Source organism: Poecilia mexicana, unplaced genomic scaffold, assembly GCF_051168715.1.
Source record: "Poecilia mexicana isolate PSO_F unplaced genomic scaffold, ASM5116871v1 scaffold_11, whole genome shotgun sequence".
NCBI lineage: Eukaryota > Metazoa > Chordata > Actinopteri > Cyprinodontiformes > Poeciliidae > Poecilia > Poecilia mexicana.
The window spans coordinates 14,144,480-14,163,447 of NW_028263380.1; the positions used below are offsets into that span (position 1 = coordinate 14,144,480).

The 18,968-nt window shown below is 41.2% G+C and overlaps 1 protein-coding gene across 2 annotated transcripts in view; it reads right to left on the bottom strand.

Annotated features, from left to right (window-relative positions):
* Positions 1-1,019: 1,019 nt before the first annotated feature.
* Positions 1,020-18,968, bottom strand: part of znf704 (zinc finger protein 704) — a 63,470-nt gene continuing 45,521 nt past the window's right edge. For both annotated transcript variants that reach the window (XM_014997436.2, XM_014997435.2), the window contains exons 5-9: positions 16,630-16,730; positions 16,078-16,372; positions 15,856-15,981; positions 15,113-15,204; positions 1,020-14,949 (exon numbers count right to left, since the gene is read on the bottom strand). In XM_014997436.2, coding sequence (XP_014852922.2) covers positions 14,835-14,949; positions 15,113-15,204; positions 15,856-15,981; positions 16,078-16,372; positions 16,630-16,730 — 729 coding nt within the window. In that variant the 3' untranslated portion in view covers positions 1,020-14,834. The remainder of the gene's footprint in view (positions 14,950-15,112; positions 15,205-15,855; positions 15,982-16,077; positions 16,373-16,629; positions 16,731-18,968) is intronic.

Here is an 18,968-nt window from a genome sequence, read left to right on the forward strand (position 1 = left end):
CCTTTTAAATAGAAGCTTAAATGAAATTTGATTTATTTTTTTTTTGCTATCCCCAACAAATTAAAACCTAGGAAATGATCTAAATTCCAGGTCTGCAGTCTTGCACAAAGCATAAAAGATCAAATTCAAAGCAGCAAACATTAACTCCCTACTGGCTCCGCATGCAAAAAAAAAAAAGCCACAACTGAGAAGTCATATTTTTTTAATGCGATGGTTTCTCCCTTGCTAATACCAGCCTGGCCCAGCTCACAAAAAGAGAGAGAGGGTGAGGGGGAGTGGGGGGGGAAAGACACATGTACAGTTTTTAATAAACAGCTGCCAAAAAATCTTTATTCAGTCATAACGGTATGCTGCAGAATGAGTCTCTCTGCAGAAAGTCTAAACTGTACAAACACCAGGAAACGCGAAAAAAAGTAAAACACAGCTTTACAACGAGAGAGAGAGAGTATCTACACACAGAGATCACAGGAATAAAAACATTACAGTTAACAGTCAGTCAGATTCTTCTCATGTAGAAAAGGAAAATCTTCATATACTGATAGAATCCGTTTTATAATGTGGGAAAGAATATAAGGAAATGTCAGAGGTGCAGTAGAATATACATTTTGCGAAAGAGAAGGTTTATATTGCAGTTATTTCTGTATGTTGGTTTGATAAATATATCCGGACTGACTCAGTGTGTGACACTGATGGCTGCTAGTGTGTGTGTGTGTGTGTGTGTGTGTTATGGAGACGTAGACCATTTAAAATGTGCAGAAAGCGAACATTCAGTTCAAACATGGCTTTGTGTGTGTGAGGTCCAAATCCCAAATGTACTTTTTGGGATACATTTTGATGTTTTTTTTTTTTTTGTTAGTTTTTTTTTTTTTTTTTTTGGAAACTAACTGCTGAGGTAAAAGTGAGGGTTGATGCCAAACTCGTATCTGAACGTCAGCTTTTGCAGAGGTGGCTCAGCATTAAGAGGTCAAAAGGTGGAAAATAGTTGTATCAGTTCTAACTCACTGTTTTCTTATAAAGAATTTTCTTTTTTTTATTATTCTAGATTAAGCCAAAATCTGAACGCACAATGAAAGCAGTGGTGCTGCCAGTCCTTCCGAGATCCTCTGTTCTCCATTTGACTTATTCCAAGCTAAACTTTCAATACCTGTAAGGGTTTAAAACAGATTTATCAGAAGATAAATGACTCTATTCCAAAGCGATAAAGTGCCAATATAAACCTGTTGAATTGGAGACAAGCTTTATTTCTCAATTAAGGCTTAGAGATACAAATCCAGATGTTTCCCCTAAATATCCTTCATTCAAGACAAATTTTAAAGATCCAAGAATTGTAGGAACAGATTGTCTAAAAGCCACACCAGACCTTGTAAAAGTATAAGGTTCTGTAAACTTTAGTTTAATCAACACATTAACTCTGTAAAAAAATCAGAAACATAAGAACCCAGCCCTCTCTGATAGTATCTATCCAATAATAAAGAACACACAATCATAACTGTTCAACTTTTCTACATTTTCTCACAACAAACATCTATGGGATCAGTGTTTTATGTTGCAGAATAAGTCAAGAGACGTGCATACATATGAAGAGGAAACATCTGGGAAGTGTGCTGTATTCCACCCCTTTACTCTGACAACCTTAAGTAAAACCTAGTGCAAGAAATTCCCTTCACAGGCTAAAGACCAAGGGCTATCGCTGAGGGGAAGGGCAATCGGAATAACAATATACTTTATTGATCCCCAAAAGGAAATTGCTTATTTGTTGACGAGCTACTCCATCCAAAAATGTCAAATATTAGCAATATAACCATAAGTAATATAACTATACTCATAAAACCTCACCTCTCAGCCAGAAATGGCAAGAGAATAACCTAATGTACGCCTAATTATTATTATTATTTTTAGAAATTATTTGGTTAGTCCACTGTTTTGATAAAAAATAATTTAGTTGAATTTAAAGCAATCTCACTTTCTTTTGCTAACCTTGAACTTGTTGCACAGAAACCAGAAATTAGACAGCAGCGACTAAGGCCAGCTGACCTTACAGCCTGAGCCTGCTGTAATAAAACCTGAGCTCCCTGCCACTGTCTGCGGCTCGCTGAGGCCTGAGGTCCTCTCCATGCCTTCATGCTGCTGCTTAGAAGCAAATCCCATCAACCCAGAGAAGCAACCAGAGCTCCTCTGTTCAACTCTCATCTCGGTCCCTGGATTGAGGGTGATGCTCTGCGGCTATCCGTGTTTATGATGATTAGTCACACTGGCTGGTACGAAGCGTGCCAGCCGGAGGCTTGTTGGGCTTCGTCAGTCTTTCCAGCTGATAACGCGAGAGGTACGACAGCTCGCGCGCTGAAAATGTGCGTTACGGCAGCGAAAGCGCGTGTTTGGAGCTGAGACGCTCGTGCTCACGGCGAGCTTTTGTGCTCGACGGAAACAAACAGGGAGGAGGCGTGAATGTTGCACTGAGCAGATGGGTCGAACCTCGGGAGGTCACAGGAACGGTAAGGCTAGCAAGCTTTAGCAGAGCGCCTCCACCCAGACATGAGCAGCTTCCATGTCATCCCAGGGTGAGACCCAAAGCCGCAGGGACATATGCGAGGCGGCGAGGGAACAAACCGCTCTGACAGCAAGACGTCATGTCCGGGTGCGAGTGTTTGTGTGAGCGGGTCTGAGATGGTGAAGCTCAGAGATCTTCTTACGGTCCTTTTTACATATTTATTCAGTTGTAGCTTTTGTTGTTGTTGTTGTTGTTGTCACACTTACATGGTGCAGCTCTTCAACAAAACCTTAATATCATAAATAACCTACGATAATCTAGACTCCAATGATGATTTTAATATGAAGAGGAAAAAATAAACTGGAAGGGAAAAAAAATCTTTACCTCGCAACAAAACATTCCTTGACAGTAATTTTTTTTGTTTGTGAGTTGTGACAAAGACTACCAGAACAAATTTAGACAATTTTTAACTTTGAGAAATTCATTAAAAGTAAGCACACGTTTGACCGCATCCACAACGAAATGAGCCACTTTACTTCAAATCCCAGTTCAGAGAGAGACCAATTGAGGAATGTTTTCATGATTCAATAATAACAACAACAACAAAAAACCATCCTCTTCCAAAAACATCTTCATGACATTTAGGAGAATATTCCTTGGACTGACAAGACAACAGTCCACTACGTCCAACATGGTGGTGGTTATGCGATGGTCTGGGGATGATTTCACAGGTTGGTTTGGAAAAACAAAAGGAAGTTTTTGAAGTGGCCTATTTAAAGTCTGTGCACAAATATTACCTGGATGCTTTTTGCATTACTTGAAATAGGCCAAAAACCCTTCTTAGATGGCTGAATTAAAATAATTCAGTAAAGAATTGGAAGTCGAAATTCTGGTAATGAGTAATAAAAAAACAAAACAAAAACCGCAGTTGCTGATGTAATTTTTCCTCAATCAGTGATCTCATTGATTAGCTTGGGTTACTTTAATTAAAACCTGCCTGATGATCTGACAAATGTAAGTGTGACAAAGTAGCACAAGCAGAACAATCTGGAAGGGGGTAAAATTTCTGAGATTTACAGAAACTACTGATATGCTGGGATTTTCACTCAATCTACTCGTCAGTTTATAGAAAACGGTTAAAAAAAAGTGAAAATATCCACTGATTGGAAATGAAACACCATGTTGATTTCAGAGGGGAATGAGCAAATAAATTCAACATTACAGGAACTCAAATAACTCATCATTACACACAACTGGAGACAACTTCTGTTTCCAAAACGTTCTTAACCACGCCTCCTCATTTTCATCTGTTGCATTAGAAACAAAGGAGGGGTCTGCAGGCATTTTATAGCTTTACGAGTTTCCATATTTCTTTTAGACGAAGTGAGACAACGAGTCGAAGTGTAAAAACAGATGCCGCAGCTCCTAATTGGATGTTTAATACGACCATCGCAAGATGGCATTTGCAGAAACATTGTCTTTTTCAGGTGCCAGAGAAAATATCTCATTTATTTCTGATGTCTTTCAGTCACTCTTCCTAATTTTCATGAATGGTAAACAAACTGTTCAAGATTTTAATCTGCTTATTTATGGTTTGGTTAAGAAGATATTTTAGTTTCCCCCCTAAGAATACATTTATTCCACTCAATTATCACCACTGCTTTCATTTGAGCGTTTCAGAAACGCTTTTTGACTCCAGAATTTCTTTTCTTTTTTTTTTTTTTAATCCTCCCTGTTAATGAAACTTGATCCTGAGCTTCTCAGTATGAAATAATACCCGCTCTGCCTTTCTCTACTGACTTCCATCTCTGTGCAGCGTCAGATACGTTCGAGTTTGACATTTTCCAACCCAGCTGGGCCGCCGAATGCACTGAGCAGGACGGGGAGGGAGACGGGCTGCATCTACAGTTAGGGTTGTACAGGTCAGAGACACATAGAAAACATTTACATTTCGAGGCTTTCAAAGGATAAAAAAAAAAAAAAGTCCAATGAAATTGTGCCAAGCTCCTGGAGGGCGAAGAGCAGCCTCCGACTGACGAATTGCTCAGGGACGTTTTGTGAAATCCACACGTTTCTGCTTCCCATAAACAAATTGACGCAGGCCAGTGCGGTTCTAACATAACGGCTGTTTAAGTCAACCGGGTTTTATCTTTACGTGACCCAGAAAATGTAGGGTTTTTCTTTTTGGTTTTTTTAAGCTTAAGCAAAGATGATGAAAGTTCGGATTCGTCGGCACATTTTTGCGGACGTTTTTACACCTTTCATCCGAAATTTAATGGGGCGTCGACAGAAGGCGTCCTTTCAAAGTGCTCGGGTAAACTACAACAGTAAATAAAACCGTTGTTGTTTTTTCCCCCCCTCTTAACACCAATTATCAGCCGTGGGAGCAGCTGAAGTTGGGCGTGAACACCCACACTGAGGCGACGCTGGCTGTTCTCAACCCGTTCACGGTGCTACGGCACAAATAAGAGACATTTATATAAAGTCACTACTTTACTTACTCGCATGCACATGCAGCATTAAAAATACTGTTAGACCAGAGCAGTACACTGTTTGAAGAGAAAAGTGTAAAAATCCAGTGCGACAGTCATTGAGTTCTTGAGGTCTACGTGATTAAATTTTTTTATATATATATATAAAAAGAAAACAGCCAGTGAGATGATCCTGTCGGAAGAGAGGGACGGTCGCCCGCTCTCTGTTGCATATTCAGGTTGAACCCCGGGGAGCTAATGCCTCTGAAGGAAAACAGCCAATTAATGCTGCATTCAAAGCCAATAATGGAATCAAGGCTGATGAGAGCAGGAGGTGAGCGGGGTTTCTTTATTTTCTTCCATTAAGAGCCACTAATGTTCACCCACATTCGACACTGAAAGCGAGAGGACTCCCGCTCAGGTTCCTGTGGAAGGCGGATCATTTCACCGACTGTTTTGGTGAAGGAAGCTTCCTTGATTTCCCAAACATTCCCGGTGCGAAGCACCACATTTCCTCGCACGGTGGTCTAAAAGAGCCCTTGTGTGAAAGGGAGAGAGAGAGAGGAGTCATGTTTGGGAAAACAAAGATGACAATCGAACAAGAAACGACACGCGGAAAATTCATCGTCATAGTAGCTGGAAAAAAACGGTTTACAAGTTACAGCAAAGAGTAGAAAAGTCACCCCAAAACATCTTTCCGAACTATAACGAAATAAAAAGAAGAAATAAAGGGAGAGGCCAAAACGTGTCTCTCTCCACACACAACGCACAAGACGGATTTCTTTGCATCACAAATCTATTGACTCATAGATAGAAAAAAAAAAAGCAGAACTCGGACTAGCCAGCACCAGAAACATTCCATCGTCGTCTTCGTCCGTGTGCTGCCCAGTCAGCAGCACACGGACCACAGTTTCAACACGCAACGTGGTGAAACTCCACGCTTATCAAGGCACATTCAACACTCCTCCAAATATACTCAGACTGAAGATGATCCTGGAGCAACAACACACACACACACACACACACTCTCTTCTGGTCTTGTTGTTTAGGAAACCTGGAGCACTTTGCTATAGTTTTGTCACATTACAACCACAAATGTAAAACCGATTTGTGTCACTATGAAATTAATCTGATCTCTGAAATCTTAAAGTTGTAGCTGACCTGGAGGAATTTGCTATAAGCTACATAGGGGACAAACATGTAGAAGAAGATGCTTTAGTCAGAAGAGGCCAAAAGTAAACTTATTGGCCAAAATGCAAAATGGGGTGGAAGGCTAGCTCTGCTCCATCATCCTGACCGGATAATTTTACAGGTCAAGCACGGTTGTTGCAGAGTCATGCTGTGGGGATGCTGCCCTTCAGCAGGATCAGGGAATCTAGTGGAGTTGATAGGAAGATGGAGGAAGGCAAATAATGAGGAATGTTGGAAGAAAGCTGGTTAAGAAACTTAAAACTTCAACAGAAGTTCACCATCAAGACAACAAAGTCACAGCTTTAAGTGTTATAGATCAAAGCATATTTATATAAAAAAAAGGTTAAAACCTCATTATTTCCCCCACCAAGCTTAAAATTTGTGTACCACTTTAAGTCGGTTTATCTCGTTAAATTCCAGTAGAACAGACTGAAGTTTGAGGTTGGAATGTGACAAAAACTGAAAGGTTCAGGTGTGGGTAGTTTGCAACGCAACTCATTTTCACATTCCTGAATAAAACGAGAGAATGAAGAAAACTGAGTAAAAGCGAGAGAGACTCTCCTCTTTTGATTTGCGCAGGCAGCCAATAAAAAAACAAAAACAAACACACAATGACCCATAAAGACGGCAGGCGGAAAAACCTGACCGTCACACGACTTCTGGCTCCTCAGAGCGCCACCTGCTGCCAGCCTGCAGAAAGCAGGAAGCTCTGTGTGCAGGGAGGCAGATAAAGACGCCTCGCACGTTTCTTTATCGCCCGCTGGAAGGGGAGGCGGCTGCTGGTTAATCAGCAGCCACAGAGCCGAGAGGAACTTCCTTAACAGAACAAAAGCCTCTTCGCCGCACCGACCGCGAACAACACAAACAAAAGTTTTGAGAGAGTACAGTTCTGGATACTGGTACACACTGATACTGGTTAGATATACTGCACTACGGCTTACATTGTAGCATACTGACCTATATACGGATGATACGGGATATATTAAGTGTCAGTTTCTTGTCACGTACAAGTGTTGTCGTGTAGCTAAAGATCAGTTACATAAACCAGGACTCCATATAAAACTGTCAACATGAGCTGCAGTTAAAGCCATCGCTGCCCGTAATTATGCTGGACACACGGCCAGAGTCCACCGTTGACTCAGAGGAGGAGAGTTTTTTACAACATCCATAAGCACAACAACACAATCTTTGTTTTATTCTGCGCATAATTCACAGCTCAGCCCTTCATTAGGCAGCACAGAACAACCAGCAGCTCTTTGCAGAAAACAAATCTTAAGTATTCAGATTAATCTCGCTAGCCTTCTGATGGCACACAGTTTCCAAATCGTCCTTGCCAGAAAATCCCCAACGTCCGTCCAAAAGATTTTTGGAGGTTGAGAGATTGCTTTAATATAAATAAATCACACCAGATGCCGTTAGGCATCATTAGGAATATTCTTTTGGCCAGGTTTTCCTGAAACAAAGTGAATTATTCAGAAACTCCTACATGCTTCAACATGTTCATCTGATGGTTTGGTAAAGCGCCAACAGGACCCGCAATCGTAGTCGGAAAAACTAATTTGCAACAAAAGTGAAATAATTCAGACATTCCTGGATGAAAACACGTATTTTATTCTCTCTGGAGCTTTTGACTGCTTCACGTGGTCTTCATCAGACGTTTAAGTGCTCTGTTGAGGTTTAACCATGCTTATATGTAGCTTATACTCATCATAGCTCAAGGCTACGGAACAGCAGCCAGTAATGTAATTTTGGCCATTTTTAAATGCAATAAAGCCAGTAATACTTTGACTTGCAAGTAACATAATAAAGTTTTTTGAGGCAATAACAAAAATATTTTGCAAAAAACATCAACACATTTTTGGCTATTTATTTTATTGGTTGTGTAAAATTTAAAAAAATCCTTAGAAAATGTACTGCAGCTAATAATGCTAACGTCTATCCGATAGTGTAATTCAATGTCTCCAATACTTTTGAAGAGCTTTTGCTGTTTTTTTTTTTAACAATTGGTAAATCAAAAATAGTCGAAGTAAATATTATACTCGCATTCATTTATAAAAAACTATGCACAATGCAGCACTCTCTTTCCTCTACTGAAGATTGTACGAGACAGTTTGAGGGATAGTTGTACAAAACCTGTTTGTGTTTACTTGGATAAGTCAATTAACAATATTACATGTAGAAAAAAACATATTAAACTGCTGTAACGTGTATCTAGTAGTAAGTAAGTTTTAAATGTCGGGAAGAGAATAATTCTTCCATTTAAAACGGAGTCTTTCCTCTCCACTGTCGCCATTTGATTGCTCGGCATGGGGGATCGCTGCAAAGTTAACGACTCGGTGCAATCCGCTGGGTTTACCGGGAAGAAACCTTTTACTAAACAAACTGAACTTAGCTGCACTGTACTATAACTACAGCTAGAATGAACACTTAAATTTTAATTTGCTTATATGACCACACTGAATTATTTTTGACAAATATCGACAAATTTGCGACTTGGTGCCAAATAAATAACTGACCTAGATTTGCTACATGTGCAGTTAAAATCTTCCTTTCCTCAAATCAAAACACGCCAAGCAATACTCCTCTGGTGCATTTCTATATTTTATCCTAGAGAAGTGTGTTTTAGAGACGGCTCATGCCCGTCCGGTTCTTTAAGGCCAGATTTTTATCCACCGATGAAGACTTTGTGTCATAGATCAAAAGCTCAAGAAAATCAAACAAGCCATTAATGAATATTACTCTCCCTCCAATTTAAGTGCTAAAATGTTTTACTTGTGCCTTAACGCACTTCAGCGTTTTGATAGAAAATGATCAGATTGCTTTGAGCTCCTGTAATCTTCTACATGTGCAAAACATTTTTAAAAGCAAATGTGTCCTTTACTACAGTAGCATAATATCATACTACCAACATTTGAAGATATATGTAATCAGGAGGACAGCCCACATTAAGAAGGTTCATCTTAAAATCGCTAGTTCTGCAGACCGAGGATGTTTGTCTGATGAACCAGATCTGAGTTGGTTTAATTATCATGCTTAAAGACTCGGTTGTGACGCGTTTTCAGTTTTCCAACAGTGTCCACCAAGGTTTTAAACTAAAATTTCCTCGTATTTAAAACACACTGAGTATTTATCTCCATTTCTTGTCAAACTAAACTGGGATGATTTCTGCTGGAAAAACACAATCTTAGTCTCTATTGAGACCAAAGCACACCGTTCCAGTTCAAGTCCAATGAATTTTAGTGCTCTTTGTCAATTATTATTATTGTTATATATATATATATATATATATATATATATATATATATATATATCCTCATCCAGTCTCGTTTATCGCAGCTCCTGCAGCTTCAAACTATTCAATTCTGTAGATACAGCCATGTTTAAGCAGGCAGCTATTTATTTGGAGCTAATAAGTTTCCCGAGAGATTAGCCTGAAATGCATTTATCTCGATTAACAGGAATGTTCACTTATCCTTTCCATTTTGAAGAGCGGCTAAAAGAAATCAGCCTGCATCACATTACACGCCTGACTTACAAGAGTAAGTTTTTAGCTTTGTATTTTTTCTATTTTTCTCACTAACGTATATTTAAATTAAAGGTGGTGTTTTTATTAAATGTTTTCATTCTGAAATGATGCTACTGCAATAAAAGATGAATTTATCGTCAGGCCTTTTCCACATCTTCACAGAGATCTGCGGAGAGCGCCGTGGATTCAGGCTGCGGTCGTCACTGATTTGTGTCCGGACACATCGGCAGACTTCAGTCAGGGTGTCTTTTATTTTCATGTTCTCTACAGCAAATATGACAATGTGTACAAAAATGGAATCGATGCGATCAGAAGGAGAAACAGCACTGCGTGGGTATTTATAGCACCTCTGTTTCTCCCCCCCGCCGCGGCCACAGCACCAGAACCCCGACCTCAGCGGGCCGAGGCTCGAAAAGCACCGACAGGCTGGAACAATCTTTGTGGCCGTTGTTGACGAACGACGCTCTCGGCACCGTGAAGCAGGTCGGACCGTTCCCAGGAACAAATCCCCGGAGTTTCCAGAGGGAGCTGACAAATACAGCAGCAAGAGCTCTTTTGAGTTTTTATTTGGAACAAACCAAAAATAAAACAGCGTCACGTTAGCTCGGCTTTGGCCAAATCTCGAAAAACTGAAATATTACTAGCAATAATATCTTGTGAAATTAGCTGCCTGGAAATGCCGCTGCTTCGTTTATATCCGGCTTTTGCCAGCAACCCTGAGGACTGCAGGGACTCGTTCCTGGAACCTGGACTGCGGCCGACGCCGAGCGTTCCCAAACTCGAGCGGAGAAGAACAGAAAAGCACCACAGTGGTGGAGAGAAAGCAGTGGGAAGTACACGGAGCAATAATTACAAATTGAAACAAAAAAACAAACAAAAAAAGAAACATTTTCAACTCAGCTGCTAACTAAAACATCCGTGAACTCGGGATTGGACCCGAGCGAAACCGGTGACACTTTGAGAAAGGTGTGCAGTTCCATGCAACTTCGCCTGGAGTTCCTTCAGTTTCCCACGCTTGGGTGGAAACGCAATTAGACTTCAGTCATCTGTGGGTTCGGGATGCGTTTAGCACAGGGGCGCCCAAAGTGGGTCCTCGAGGGCCGGCATGCTTTAGCTCTCTCCCTGGTTTAACCTGGATCAAATGATGGCTCATTAGAGACCTAAGGAGAACAATGACCTGCTGAAAAGGTTGTTCCTATCACCAGGGAGAGAACAAAAACATGCAGGATGCCGGCCCTCGAGGACCGACTTTGGACACCCCTGGTTTAGCGGATCGGTGGGAACATGAAGGAGCACCGAGTGGGTCACACTTAGAGACAACAGCACAACAAGCTGAGATTGCAATGAGTTTCCACCTACAGCCTCCTCAGAAGAACATGAAAATAAAACGAATAAAACAGTTTATATATATTTATATGCATATACATATGAAAAAATAGTGAAAGGAAAACAGCCTAAGCTCTTTTTTTTCCAGCTTTGAATTTAAATGTTTCTCTCTTTTTCTGAAACTATATAGATTTGTCCTTTTTTTTTAAAACAATATGTTCACATTGTACAAGGGCGAATGAGCTTTGAAGTAATCTAAATGTAACGACAGAAGCACAATGATTCGACATTAAGGCTGAACAGCAAACTTTTCTCACAACTTGTCCTAAAAAAAAAAAAAAAGGATTCAGATGAACCGCTTGATCTATGAGCTTAAAAACAAAAACAAGCATAGAGTGATACACAAGATCTCCATATATACAGAAACAACAACAAAAAGGACAAAAGTAAGAGCTACGTCTGCAGATGTGGAAGTACTGAATGGTAAAATGGCAAATGCAAGTTTATCAGCTGGTGTTGGTTTATAATAACTGGTGTAAAAACATGGCTGACAGAAGTGCAAACCAAGATTAGAGCATGCGTTTAAAAAATAAAAACCCGACACGCAAAGCAGAGCAAACGACACAAGAGGGAAAGACGAGGTGCCTGCTTGTCAGACTCTGCGTCTCGTCTTCAACACGTTTGTTTGTGATTCACAACACTGTGACAAAGTCGGCCTTAGACTCTGCGTCGCCTCTGAGCCGGAATGGAAGATTGAAATTCAAAGAAACACTTTGTTTTTACAGAAAATCTCTCCAATTACAATCTGAAGCTTAGACTGTAAATCTGTTTGCATGATGGGAAATGAGTGGGTAAGTGCAGTGCATGGTAAACAACACCCGATAGGGTCATTTCACCAGTTTGCCACTTTATACTTTTCTCATTTGACTTTTGCAGGAGTGAAAAAGAACCGTCTGCCGTTGAGATGAACCGGGAAAACGTAACGACCAGAATCTGACGATCTGAGCCGGATCGGCCCTGACCAGCGGCAAGTCGATTGGAAATAAAAAAATAAAAAATACTCTCTCTGTCAGAGAACATTAGCGCTACATGGTCGCACTGACAACACCACTCTTCAGTGTGGAAGTTTCCATAGAGCGACAAAGTCTCGAAACGGTCATGAGGTGCATGAAGACGTAAAAGGTTACTTAAAAGAAAATTGTATATTGTTGAACATGCCAGAACAAGTCTGAAGTTCATTCAGTGAATGAGAGAGCAATAATTTGAGTAGATAACAGGAAGGCTTTGTGTTTACGTTAAAAAATGCTGGCTATTAGATCTCTCAGGATTGAGGTCTTCATTTTCTAGCGCCGTGGTAACATATGGGACTCTGGCTAATCTGAGTGATATTCACAAGAAATCTTGGAACACATACAGCCTAGTTAACCGTGATTTACAGGTAATGAATACCAAAAGCTAAAAATATGAACTATTCAAGGAAGTTGATTTTTATTTCTTTTTCTGTCTCAGGAAAGTGCAGAGAAGTTTCCAGAGAACTAAAGTGGATAACTAACAAGTGCTGATGGCTATTTATGCAGCACCAGTTCTGAAGGCAGACCTCAGATCTGGGTCTGATCTGACCCAGATCAGACCCAATGTTCTGATCAAAAATGACCAATGTTCCAGGAAAGAAAACTAGCGGGATTTGCTAAGTGAAATGCCGAGTGACCAAGTTAACAGCAATGTTTTTAACAATATAAAGCAGGCTCCATGGTGCTTTGTGATCAAAGATATCTCTTAAAAGGTAAAAAAACAAAAAAAACAATGTTTTTACTATGATTGTCACAATGTTTTATATGCAGAGTAACCACATTTAGCTTGGAGGTCTGGGTTGCTAGACACATCCAGCTTTCCCAACCTTAAGGTGACCTTTATGTCAATCTCCCCCCCCCCCCTCCCCCCTTGGACATTTTAACTTCTGAGTAAAAATTGATTAAATAATTAAATTACATCATCATCACTGATAAAAGATTTTTTTCCTGTATTGTTTATCTGTCTGATGATTCTTGACATGTGAACTACAGCAGTGATCACTTTAAAAGATTTTGGAGCTGCTGCCGTCTTCCTCTCTCATACACACACACATACACACACAGTGTGACGTCGCCTCTCATTATTTTAATATTCTAATAGAAGTGGAGTGCTATATTTCATAAGGCAAAGATAAATTACTTAATGCGAGCATTTGAGCATTTGTTTTAAGATTGATTGCATGTTATTCATTAAAATACCTAACTGACTGAATTCCTCTGATAAATGGTTGAACAGTTTGTTTATGGGGATGAAATGGCGACACAGGTACAAACATTATGGCACAAGATAGCAAAGTGGTGAACTGACCCAGAGCTCTTACAACTTTCCCCTTCGCTTCTACAAAAGACAAGAATGGCGTATTAATGTCGTTTTTTTTTTTTGTTTGTTTTTTTGCTGTCACATCTCATTCATAGAAACCATTTTAATAAGAAACTGACTTTACATAGTGGTATAAATCAGTTTTTTTTTTCTTTTAAATTAGTGCAATTCTTTTGGTTTTCAGCCCTCCTAGCTTTTTGCTTACAGATAATAAAGATGCACCTTTGTAGCCTTTTGTAAACAAAGTTTCCCGTTTTAGCGGTTCCCTTTGGAAAACTGCAGAATGCACTGGAGGGAGAGGGTTACTTATCTCTGCATGCGGTGAAAACATGTTGCTCTTTTTTTTACGGCGCGACTTGAAGAGCTGCCAGGGAGTTGTTTTTAGAACGCGCTTTGTTTAAAAATCTTCAGTTTGATCCCATTAAAACGAGAGAAGGAGCAGCACGCTTAAAACAAGAAGTAAACATGGCACAGCAACAAAAGCCAAAAAATAAAAAATAAAACAACCCATGAACAACATGACAGGAAGGAGGTTTTGGTACAAAGTTCAGAAGCTGCTGAGATGGAAGCAGCAGCTCCATCTCAGCAGCTTAAACCCGACGTTTAAGCTGCTGGTTCTTTCACTTTGAGAATCGCATCCCTGAACAACAGGAAGGAAATGACTCGAATAAGCAGGTTGTCGTTTGTTTAAGTGTGATGTGGTCCGTCTGTTTTCCCTGACTTGAGTTTGCATTGATCATTCACCTCGCGCGTCTCTCGCTTCCGCCTCTTATCCAATCCCCTTGCGTTCCCTGTGGAGTGCTGAAGGAACAGGAATGATTGTGACGCCAGTGATAGAATATGACCTCAAAACGTCCAGAAATGAATCAAAACGAGGGAAAGGATTGAAGGAACAACAACAAAAAAAAAAAAAGATTCTCCTCCAATATTCTTTTGGATAGAAAAGTAAAAGTCTTCTTTTGAATCTTTTTATCATAACACAAAAACACTTTTTGGTCCTTTTTTTTTTGTTTGTTTTTCCTCAATTGATTCTTAGACAAGACTCTCCATTTAAAACCAGAGCTGTACAAAACTAGAAAGATGCAACACTGAACCCGACATGAAAAGATCTATTTTTACACCGCTTAGCTGCACTGGGGTTTCCCATTCGCTGGGAATGACGGGAATGGTGGAGGCAGATTTAGGAATCATGGACAGAACCGGGGAGGAAGGGGGGAAAAAAACAAAAAACAAAAAGAAAAGCTGCTCTGCCATCCTTCATTTGCCTCCGCTGCTGGAAGGGATTCGCTAATGTGGAAGAGGGGCCGGAGTTTGACGGATAGTTGCGTTTCTGGGTTTGCAGAAAGACCGAGTGCATGCAGAATGAAGCCTCCTCGCTCCACATTTCTCTGGCCGACAGCTACGGCGCCTGCTGCTGAGGCGTTGCATGGGCCGGCTGGGATCAGTCGGTGAATCTCTGACAGGCTTTCTTCCAGCGGCAGGCGGTGCACCACATGTCGCGGTTTTCCATCCCGTACACCTTACGGCACTTCTTCCCCTCGCCGCGCACTTTCCGGCTGGAAAAGGGAAACGACACAAAACAAAAAGGTCACGATGTGGTGAAAGTAAGCAATTAATATCCATTGTGCTAATGTGCAAAAAATAATTTTCGTAACAGGCATTACGAAAATTGAGGTGCATTTTTGTTTTTGCAGATAACGAGCAGCGAGGGTCCAGTACCTGAGGGCAGTGGTCGCTCTAGGAGGGGACGAAAGGACGGCGATGGTCTGGGATCGCTGCTCTCCAAATCCCTGGCTTTTAGTGGGAGACACCTGGAGAGAAAACACAGAAACTTAATCATGTGAAGCAAAAGGTTAAAAAAACGCCAAAATTTGGATTGCATTTAATAGCAAAATCCTCCTGGTGTCACAGCTCTAAAAATTATTGTACCAAAGCATTTTAGTAGCTTTGATTAACTTTAAGTGATCCCTTTTTCCCTGGTTATAAATTTTTCTTTGTAAATACAAATAAGATTCCCAGTATTTTTTTTTTTTTGCTACTCTGCTAAAATATCTCAAAATTCCCATGATTCACAGACCCAGTTTTACAGATTTTTTCATATCTGTTTTAAAAGCATTATGACAATTAGTGCACAAAACACTCATCAGGTTTTGTAACAAAAAAGTGTATTCTCCATTTTCTTTTTTTGCCTCAAAGTTTAAAAAAAATCATCAAGACTTCAAAACATCTGGACTAGACCGTCACCTTTTGAAAGACCTTCAAAAAAACCTAAATAATGAAACATTGGGTGAACAATTCAGCAAACTAAGAAGCTAAGTAATTTTCAGAAATTAAATGCTGTGTCTTTAAAATTATGGAACAAGGCATGAAATCAGAAAGGTCTAACATTTCTCTATCCTCGTGCTGCGGGCGGAGTCGATGCATTTTGACGGCTGTGCAAATAAACGTCGACGTTCCCTCACCGTGTTTCCTGTGAAAGTGACGGGAGGAGACTGCCAGGAGATGCTGAAGCTGGAGCTGTTGGTGGGAGTGAAACTAGTGGAGGACGAGTTGCTGCTGCTGGAGGGGATGGACACCGGAGCCGTGGCCTAAAGGAGGAGATTCGAACGTTTTAACGTTTCCGTGCAACGCTGCAAGTCAAAAACCTTCCCTTCATTTCATTTTGACAGCTAATATTTCCTCGCCTGATAGGCGTGGTCTGTGTGGATGAGGTAGAGAGCGCTCGGAGCGGAGCGGCTGAGCGGGGTGGTGCCGCCGGGGTGGGGCTCCTTGGAGTCGGACGGCTGGGCGGGTCGGTGGGAGTCCGGCTGGTGGTTGAGAGGGGCCAGAGGCGACGGGGGCGGCGGTGGGGGAGGGAGGACGGAGGAGGACACAGGCGACAGGCTGCTCAGCCCGTCGGCGACGGAATCCGTGTTGAGCTTGATTTCTGTGTAGTAGAAATCCTCCTCGCCGTCGCTGCAGTCTGAATCACAGCTACGCCTAAAAAAAAAAGAAGAAAAAAAAAAGTGACACGTAGAGATTTAGAAAAGCAAGAGAGAAACCTAATAATGTCAGTTCACTCGTCGACATTAGACAATTCATCTTTCATTCTCTCCGTTTTCCCCTGGATTCTCACAACATGACCAGGAGGTTTTTTTTTTTTTTTAAATAAATGCTGACTATTTAGCATCTGTGTGAGTCACAGAGTCACAATGAGAGCCATGGTTGACTGAAGTTAGTGAATGCTGGTGTCTCACCCCAGGTGGATGGTGCGGATGTGTCTCTGGATGCCTGCAGTGGTACTCAGCACCTTGCCACAATTCTTCCACAGGCACTTGAACATCACCTTCATGGAGTTCTGCAGGAAACGCAAAACAGAAACGTGCTAATTCAGATTAAGGTGATAATCTGAATTTAAAAGTTGACGGATGAGAAGCCAGCATAAAGCTGTGGATTGTTGACTCTGCCTCTAGCACAGACTAAATTAACTTACCTAAAGCAAATAATAAACTTTAACTGACGTGTTGCAGAACAAATAGTGTTTGTAGGCAGGAACAATTAAACCAGCCACTCAAGGACTAACGCAGAGTCAATAAAGTGTAATAATAGTCAGTTTGGTTCATTTTTAGAATTGCTGGGAACAATAATATTTTCTCTGCCTTATGTCTAACAGTAACTCCACTGAGTCAGGAAGCAGCTGCAGCGGCGACAAAAACAACCTCTCAAACTTTGAACTAGTGATTAATCGGCCGCTCTGTTAATCAGGATGATAATTTCCCTTTACTGGCTTAATCTCCGTGCGCTGATTATTCCAGGGCATCAACCGTTAATCATTTCACAACGACGGCAACCAGAAAATAAATAAGTTTAAAAAAAAAAAAATCGCAGACACATCTGCATTGCAGGCAGCCTTGCCCGCGGATATGATAAAAGACGATGGTTTTAATTAGACCTGGATTGTTTTTTCACCCCATTGCAAGTCAGATTAAAGAACAAACCAACTTAAAATGAGTTAAACATAAAAAAAGCAAACGTATGGCTGCTCTGCTCTCAAAAAAAAAAAAAAAGATCCGACTTGGTTGTCATTTATTTTTATGTGTGCACCAAAATTGTGGAGACGATAAATTATTTATATACTGAGCAAACATGCAGTTCAACACTCCAGTCACCAACAAACATACGTCTTTCTTCTGAAACCTCAAAACAGGAACACAAATTTGAAACCAAACCGAGAAATGCCTGCAAATTTCTCCTCCGTCTGCGTCGAAGCTGCTGTGTTTTTTTTACAACATGCTGTTTATCTGTCTGCCTTTGACATATGGGGAGATGTTTGTTTTCTTTGCCTCTGTAATTCAAAACAGACTAACATTCCTTCAACCCTGAATCCCCCCCCCCCAAAAAAAAAAAAAAAAGAAGGAGGGCTGGGGTTGGATAAACAACTTCACCGTGCAAACATTTGCCTCTCAAATATCCGTCACTGGATACACAAGCCACTTGTTAATCTAAAACATTGTGGCGTTTAAGTGTTATTGATGTTAAAGAACAGGGTTTTTAATAGAAGATTACAGAAATTAGCTTGTTGAAGGCGGGTGAAAAAGGCCGACCGAACATAAGATTTCCCCTTGTGCAGATGACATTTCATTTTTTATTTCAAATCTCCATTTCAAGCCTCAATGAAACCGGAGTAGAAATGTTTCCAGACACGCAAAAAAACAAAACAACAACATGTTTTTGCTCATTTGGAGGTGCCGGGGTCATGATTGGGTTTTTTCCTACAGTCTCAAGCTCCGGAATAGCGACTGAAGGACTGAGATCGCCGACAGAAATGACTGAAATGGGTTTCCTTCACGAGGTGTGAAGCTTAGAGTAGAGCCGCGGCTGCTCCACATCAAGAGGAGCCGGTTGAAGTGACTCAGGCATCTGGCCTCCTGGACGCCTCCCTGGTGAGGTGTTACGGACACGTCCCAGCAGGAGGAGACCCAGGACACGCTGGAGAGACTGTGTTTCGCCTTGGGATTCACACGGAGGGATCTGGCCCAAGCGGCCGGGGACAGGGGGGAAGTCCGCATCCCCCTGTGCGCCGACCCCGGGATCAGAGGAAGACAACGGACGGAGGGATTCAGTCAAGGACGTTTCCCTCGTCTCCCTATTAAGTTCTTCCCCGTCTCTGTCTGTGGATAAAACTACAGTCAAACTGCTTCCACTGAACAAAAGATTTCGCCCTGCACGGCGCTTCATCTATTCATGAGGCGACTCTGGACACGATTCAGCCGGTGTGCTGCTGTCTTTCGTTCATCTGCTGTAATTACATCACTGGTTTCCCCTAAGAGGCTGTTTATTGTTTTTATGCAGAAAGAAAAAAAAAAAAGCCCCTCAGAGTTTCCCCTCCTTGCTCTTCTGTCAATCAAACTTTTGTTAAAGACTCTGATTTCATTTTGGCAAGATGCCGTCCCCCTGGCTACACACACACACACACACACACACACACTTTATAGCAGAAATGCAAGCACATGGCAATCATCTGTCCCCTTAGCATTGTTTCGTCTCGACTGTGTTGTGTGTTACCGAGTGTGTGCTCCTGAAGAAACCCTTCACA